The sequence below is a fragment of the Scardinius erythrophthalmus genome, assembly GCF_964197995.2.
Source record: "Scardinius erythrophthalmus genome assembly, chromosome: 2".
NCBI lineage: Eukaryota > Metazoa > Chordata > Actinopteri > Cypriniformes > Leuciscidae > Scardinius > Scardinius erythrophthalmus.
In genome coordinates this window covers 37385361-37393151 of record NC_138222.1, presented here as the reverse complement: position 1 = coordinate 37393151, position 7791 = coordinate 37385361, and the positions used below count along the sequence as shown (strand labels likewise).

General features: G+C 37.2%; 1 protein-coding gene across 3 annotated transcripts; it reads left to right on the top strand.

Moving 5' to 3' along the window:
* Positions 1–353: 353 nt before the first annotated feature.
* On the top strand, positions 354–6820 carry LOC308686843 (ras-related and estrogen-regulated growth inhibitor). Of its 3 annotated transcripts, none has more exons than XM_081358890.1 (7): positions 354–714; positions 924–1016; positions 1105–1161; positions 1338–1411; positions 2424–2571; positions 2994–3087; positions 5749–6820. In XM_081358890.1, the coding sequence occupies exons 2-7, from the start codon at positions 944–946 to the stop codon at positions 5936–5938; spliced, it is 636 nt and encodes a 211-aa protein (XP_081215016.1). In that variant the 5' UTR covers positions 354–714; positions 924–943; the 3' UTR covers positions 5939–6820. The 3 variants fall into 3 exon arrangements, with proteins under 3 accessions (XP_081215016.1, XP_081215018.1, XP_081215017.1); XM_081358892.1 differs by having other exon boundaries at positions 406–714; positions 951–1016; XM_081358891.1 differs by having other exon boundaries at positions 446–714; positions 939–1016.
* Positions 6821–7791: the final 971 nt, after the last annotated feature.

Here is a 7791-nt window from a genome sequence, read left to right as displayed (position 1 = left end):
TATTTTAAAATATGTAATATGTGGATTTTATTGAATCAACACACTGTTGAAACAAAAAGAAGTTGTTTAAAAATGACTTGGTTTATTTTTTTTTCTTCCGTACTCACTAAAAGAGGCATGTCGAGAGTCATGGCAACACCTCAGAGAGACACGTTAAATAAACGTGTATTTAGGCTACTTTAGTTAAGTACATTTTCATGTTAATTATAATCAAATGCATTTTGTTTTATTGACCACAATAATATCATTGATATTTGTTTGAGAGGGGCACTTTCGATTAATTTTGAAAAAGGGCAGGGGCTCGAGTACCCAAAGCCAGAATATAAAGCTTTTAATTTTAGCCCGGGTTAATTAATGGTTTTGTTGGCGGCAAGGCCAAGTAGACTGCTGCTCCGGAGGCTCGACTGTCAAAGGCGATAAATCAGATGGTTGTTTAATGAGTCTCGCAGTCGAGACCGGTGATGAATGTGTGGAATAAGTAGAGAGACCGCGCTGAACAATGACGTGCTGTTCGCTGTGTGTGTGTGTGTGTGTGCGTGTGTGTGTGTGTGTGTGTTTGTGCGTGTGCGTGTTTAATGTCATTACTAAAAGAAGACATCCGGAGAGCGCAGAAGCAGCAGAATCTGCAGCACATGAACTCCTCAAGAGTCTCCACTAGAACACAATGATATAGAGTCAAGCGCTGCTCGTTTTACGGGAACTTTCGGGAGCAAAGTAAGTATTTCTGGAAGGCTTTGTTTCATTCTTTAACACAGTGCCTTGTATTTTAACTTTATTAAATTAAGAGTTGCATTTATGTCGCAGTTATCTATCAGCGTGTTTGCGTGTCCGCAAGTTTAGTCACGCTTAACTCGAGGGAAAATGCATACCTGTTACATATATTAGCTGCGGTCATTTATTGCCTGAGTATTAATATTATTCAGATATAATATTATCAGTGATCATGTCAGAGTCTGTACGGAAGATGCTGAAGGCGAAGCTCGTTGTGCTGGGAAGAGATAACTGTGGGAAGACAGGTAACACTGCAGTGTTTTATTGGGTTCAATGATTATATCCTATATCTTGACGACTGTAATAACTCTGTTTTTCTCTTTTGAACTCCAGCTCTGTGTGTCAGATTCATCACCAGGCGTTTTATTGGAGAGTATGAACATAAAAGGGGTAACACAAATGAAATACATTCACACGGATGATCTGTTGACCATGTGAAAACATACCTCCCCTATCATTGTAAAGAAACAGAATAAAGCCGTTTTCACGCTGTATACATTTGTGTTACTGCATTGCAGTTGAGTTCTGTGCATGATATGACATGCCATATACTTTTTGTGTCTCAGAGGTCACCTACAGGTGTCAGAAAATCGTGGAGAAGGAGGCGATTGAACTGGAGATTTTAGACACTGTTAATAAGGTACAGTGAGATGAGATCTTACAGTATTGGCTCTTACCTATTAAGGGTCCATCTCTTTGTGACTGTGCATCTGCTGGCGTGCTGTTCTACTCGCATATTTATCCACAGGATGATCTTGCCTTGTCAAACGGCTGATGAGACGCAGGACTCTGAACCATTCCATTCCTTTCATGTCTGCTGTGCTGAATCTCAGGCTGGTGGAGCGGCTTTAACAGCCTGCCTGCCATTGATCATGTTACACAATAGAGAGCGGCACATGTTAATTCATAGGATTAGGCTGAAGCATTACCGTCTGTGTGAGTGCAGTAGAGTAGCGGGTCTGATTATTTGGATGACTCCCTTATGTGACACACCCAGTACTTATGAGCTGATGATATATATCAGGTGTGTTGAAGGCATATTTTATCCAAAAATGAAAATTTTGTGTGAACATTTACACATTCTCTTGTCGTTCCAAACCTGTATGACTTTCTTTCTTCTGCGGAACACAATTTTTGTTTCTGTCCATACAGTATAGACTACATTGAAGCGTTGTATGACTTTTTTTCCCTTATACACAATGAAAGACAGTGGGGTCCAAAAAAACCTTGCACTCCATTGACTCATTATATGGACAAAAATATCAAATTTCAAAATATCATCTTCTGTGTTCCACAGGTCCCAATAAGGTCATAAATGTTTGGAACAACATAGGGGTGAGTAAATAATGACATAATTTTCATTTTTGCCTTAACTATCCTTTTAGATAATTACAAAATCTGCAGTGTGGGGGGACTCAAAGACCAGGATTGAGAACTCCATTTGAGAAGCAGGAGGTTTTGGTTTGTGGGAATTTAGGTCATTTAGTTATGACCTTAGTTCACATCCTTTGTCCTCCAGAATTGCCTTCACAATCACATCTGTGAAAGTCTAGATGTGCGTCATCTCTATCCTCACTGCATCAATTCGCACACACTCACTCACATGCAGGAGATGAAGAACTATTCAAATGTGTGAATCTGTTTGTGTTCAGGAGTGTGTAGGACCTGCTGTGTCCTCTCTGGAGAGTTCCATTAAATGGGGTGATGGGTTCCTCATCATGTACTCCGTGACGGATCGCAGCAGTTTTGAGGCTGTGCCGCGCCTGAAGAGACTGATTGACCACGTTAAACAAACGCTCGGTAAGACTGTGAATGATCACTCTGGGAGCATAGTGACTGTGGACAAATAGTAGCAATGTTCTGTTATTAGCATTTTTTTCGAGCAGTCATGTTTATGTGTACGGATCCTCCAACTAGTGAATAGCGCTGTTATCCCCTCGGTGTGACTCAGCCTGCCTTAATTGGTCTCAGTTCAGAGATTTCACTTCAGGCATGAACTCTTAATATAGCCTAGTACACTGCAGTCTGTGAGTGTGAGTTTGTTAATGACACATACTGTAGATACGTGGAAAGAGATAAAGAGAGAGAGAAAGTATCACAACACTGCAGTCTTTTATTATACCATCCATCTCCAGGTACTGTCATTTTATTGGTAGTCTGTTCTTCTTCAGAGCTACAGCATCCATTACTTCATTCTGTGTATGTTTCTGCGTGTCTTCCAGGTATTCCAACAGTCATTGTTGCCAATAAATGTGACATGGAGAACGGCCGAGTGGTGAGGACGGATGAGGGACAGGTTTTAGCCTCGGACCTGAGGTCAGTACGCTTTGTTCTCACTGATAACTGCACAGGTTTATGATAGTAAGATATTTGATAGTATGAAGTATAGGTTAATATAACTGAATTGTTTAACCCAAGAATGCTTAAAGGGGGTCAAATTAACCCAGTAGGGTGTGGTTTTTGGAAACATTTTTGGTCACACTTTATTTTAAGGTGTCTGTGTTACAGTGTAACTATGCATTAATTGAGTTTTAATAATTAACTACATGTACTTACTATAGGGTTAGGATTAGGAATTGGTTTAAGTTTAGTTGCATGCAATTATGCATAATTTATGGTTTACTACAGTAACTACGCTATTAACAGGACACTGTTACCACGTTTCTTCTAATAAAATAATTGAATTCCTTGATATTCCATGTGTTCTTCATAAATCTTTTATGTGAGAATCAGCCATGCCATTTACATGTGTTAAATGTACACTACCAGTCAAAAGTTTTGGATTGGGAAGAAATTTAATGTTTTTAAAAGAAGTCTCTTCTGCTCACCAAGGCTGCATTTATTTGATTAAAAATACAAAAATAACAGTAATATTGTGAAATATTATTACAGTTTAAAACAGTTGTTTTCTATGTGAATACAGTGCTATGCATAAGTTTAGACACCCATGCTAAAGTTGACTAAAAAGAGGAATAAAAATTCTTTTGGAAATTGAACTTAATGCCTTAATTAAAAAAAATAATTTTTTAGGATACTATGCATCCTGATAAAGTTCCCTTGGCCTTTGGAATTAAAATAGCCCCACATCATCACATAGCCTTCACCATACCTAGAGATTGGCATGGAGTACTTTCCATAAGATCATCTCTCAATGCAAATCAAACTAGCTATTAGGCTAACTGAAATACAACCATGCCAATCTCTAGGTATGGTGAAGGCTATGTGATGATGTGGGGCTATTTTAATTCCAAAGGCCAAGGGAACTTTATCAGGATGCATAGTATCTTAAAAAATAAATAAATAAAAAATACTTAAAAATAAAAATCTGCCTGCCTCTATGGGAATTTAACATAGGGGTGTCCAAACTTATGCACCCTGTATTTTAAGGAAGAACATTTATTTATTTACGATACATTATTCATTCACAAAGAAAATTTATGTCCTTAAAGGTTGGATTTTTCCTAATTTTTTAAATTAAGGCATTAAGTTCAATTTCCAAAAGATGATTTTTTATTCCTCTTTTTAGTCAACTTTAGCATGGGTGTCTAATCTTATGCATAGCACTGTATGGTAAAGTGTAATTTATTCCTGTGATGAAAGTTGAATTTTCAGAATTTTCAAAAGATTCTATTTCAAATAAATGCTGTTCTTTGGAACTTTCTATTCATCAAAGAATCCTGAAAAAAAAATTGTACACAACTGTTTTCAACATTGATAATAATAATTAATCGTTTTTGAGCATCAAATCCGCATATTAGAATGATTTCTGAAGACTGGAGTAATGATGCTGAAAATTCGGCAGTGTAGCTTCATAAAAAATGTGCATTTTTGTATTACTACCGCAAGTCAAAATGACAGAATGACCCATATGCATTTCCAATTAAATATTCACTCACCTTGTTTTTTGGGCAAAATAATAATATTTAGTTAAGGGATAGTTCACTTTGAAATTAAATTTTGGTATGTTTTAGCTTACCTCAAGGGCATCCAAGATGTAGGTGTCTTTTTTTCCACAGTAGTTTCAATTTTGATATTTTTAGGTCAAACCGTTCTTGTCTGTCAGTCATATAATGCAGGTCTATGGTCACTGTCTCAAAGAGCATGCACAGAGAAGTCCAAATTAAAACAATTCCCCATCGTCCAAATTAAACAATTCCCCATCGTAAGTACACGTTGATGGCCGCAGACTGGTGCATAGATATATACACTAGATGTCGCCTTAAAGACATTCGTTCCAATGAACTGCCGTAGACAAGGCGACATCTAGTGTATATATATCTATGCACCAGTCTGCGTACACGTCACACACCAGGATGCGCACGCGCCCTCAGATCACTTGGACGTGGCTGTGTATAAGAGGTAAAAACGATATAAATACTGTTCGTTTTCTCACACAAACCGCTCGTTTCGTGTCTTAGGCCATAAATGTGTGTTTACGATGGGGAATTGTTTAATTTGGACGATGGGGAATTGTTTTAATTTGGACTCTGTGCATGCTCTTTGAGACAGTGACCATAGACCTGCATTAAATGACTGACAGACAAAAACGGTTTGACCTAAAAATATCAAAATTGAAACTACTGCGGAAACAAAGACACCTACATCTTGGATGCCCTTGAGGTAAGCTAAAACATACCAAAATTTAATTTCAAAGTGAACTATCCCTTTAGTTATATTTTATAATAATATTTAACAATAATATAAATATATTTAATTATAATAATTACAATTAATTCCTATACACTCCATGGATTACTCACAACTTCCAAAATGAAAAGGGGCAATTTATTTACTACAGAATTTTGTCATAATAATAATAAGATAACCACTTCACCACCAGATATTCAATTCACTACCAGTCAATATTCTAAGCACACTTATTAGATGATCTTCAATGGCCCTGTTACGTCACTTACTATTTGGATGTGAAGGTTTTGCTGTGTGTGTGTTAAAGTTAAGGTTTCACTGGTGATGTAGGTGCAGTTTCTTTGAGCTGTCTGTAGCAGAGGACACTTCAGCAGTGGAGGCTGTGTTCGGGCAGCTGGTGTGTGAAGTGCGGCAGGAGTTTCAGCGACACCTGCTGGCTATGGACAAGCGCTCACGGATGCTGCAGATGAGACATGCGCTCAAAAACAAACTCACACGGAGTAAAACCATGCAGTGGTGACAAGAAGGACTAACTGCAGTTCAGACCCGACAACTATAGTGCTGTGTCCTGGCATGACTACCTTTCAGAGAAGAACAAGTGCCTTTTGGGTGTCCAAATACTGTAATGGACATTGTTATCTGTATGTTTATGTTTTTTAAAGGTGCAGTGTGTAATGTATGTGCCACTGGCAGCACCAAACAATGACAGGTAGTCCCAACTCAAACTTTTGCCACTGATTGAGCCAGAAGCTGATGTGTCAGACCAAAAAACAATGTTGATACCCACTCTCTGTGCATTAAATTGGTTTAAGAGAGTCTATAAAGGATTCATTTGACCACTTGAGCTCAGCGCACTGCTTTTGCATCACAATTACTGTAAGTAGCGGCCTTTCAGTGCAACATTCATTATTGTATTTAAATTTCATTTTATGTGTGAGAAGTCATTCTGGATTCATTCTTGTCTAGTATTAAAAAGTCGTGCCTAAAACGGCATGATCTATGTCTGGCAGATGATCTATGTCTTGTGACCTGGTATTTTGATGCTGTTTTGATCCAATTTCATTTTTATGTGCCTCTATGAGATTGAAATGTCATGAGGGAACAGAACCAATTATATGATATTTTCAATTTTAGGCAGCTGTTTTTAGACTTTCTATATTCTGGCAGCGTGCACAATTCACTCTGGAGAACAATGTTTCCAAAATGGGTTACAGTATGGCTGATCTTTGTATAATTTATTGTGGTTGTATTCTTTACATGTATATTAGTATAAGTGTTAAAATATCCATTTGTTGCTTCAATGTAAAACGCATCTAGAGAGAAAAACAGACTGTTTAATTTACAATTTTATTTAGCAAAAATGGTAAAAATAAATAAATACAAATTGATCAAATGCTCCAGTAATAACCAGCCTCCTCAACAGAAAGAATTCATGAAGTTATATATTCAAATAACTTACACATGGACTTGAATTCTATGAGAAAAGGTAAACAGACATCAGGCAACACACAAGATTAAGAAACAAAACATACAAAAATGTTAGAAAACTAAAAAATGAAACAAAAGAGCAATACACACCCCTTTCAAAAACCATTATGAAATAATCTAGACAATTTTATACAACAAATTGATGTAAATTGTGTTTTAATTTATAGTAAAGGACATTAGATTAAGCACTGATACTTTCACGTTGCAATAATCTATCCTTGATTTTACTTGAGGGTTTCATCAACCTGAATGAGGTAACAGCATGAGGTGTAAGAATGTGACTCTTCATAAGCATTACTATGCGTGTTGAAAACATGAACAAAAGCCTGAGCTCTCGGTAAACACTATAATATCTGAGGAAATCAGACTTCGCACACTTCAGGACACAATACCCAATTCTTATGTGTAAGGAACATGAATGTGGGGAGACAGTAGATTCCCATCAGAACATCTGTCACAGAAGCTCTGTCAGTCCTACGCTGAGTCCCACATCTGGCCTCAGGATTCTTGTCCCTAAAGACAAGGAGATGACATTTGCAAATGTCACATCTGATGAGCATTTATGTAAGGGCTCTTTTCACTTTTATTTCTTTTTTAAATGCACCGAGAAACCTGACATACCATGCATGGTACTTTGGAATTTTCGCAATTGTGATGAAATACTAATTAACTTTCATCAGACAAGATGTGTGAATACTTGAAACATTTGCTGAATTCGGAACCGCGTACTACTCTTGCTATTTCTGCCGTAGAAAGAGATGGTAAGAGTAGTTTTCAGCACTAGTATCCTCTTGAAAACTCAGATGCGATATAAAATGAAGGACAGATACCCAGATCATCAGACTCGTTTTAACTAAAAGTAAAGTCTTTTCATAAAAACGTGAA

Coding starts and splice junctions, on each gene's coding strand:
- LOC308686843 (XM_081358891.1), top strand. Junction 1,017..1,104: donor AGATAACTGTGGGAAGACAG/GTAACACTGCAG, acceptor TTTGAACTCCAG/CTCTGTGTGTCAGATTCATC. Junction 3,088..5,748: donor GTTTTAGCCTCGGACCTGAG/GTCAGTACGCTT, acceptor CTGGTGATGTAG/GTGCAGTTTCTTTGAGCTGT.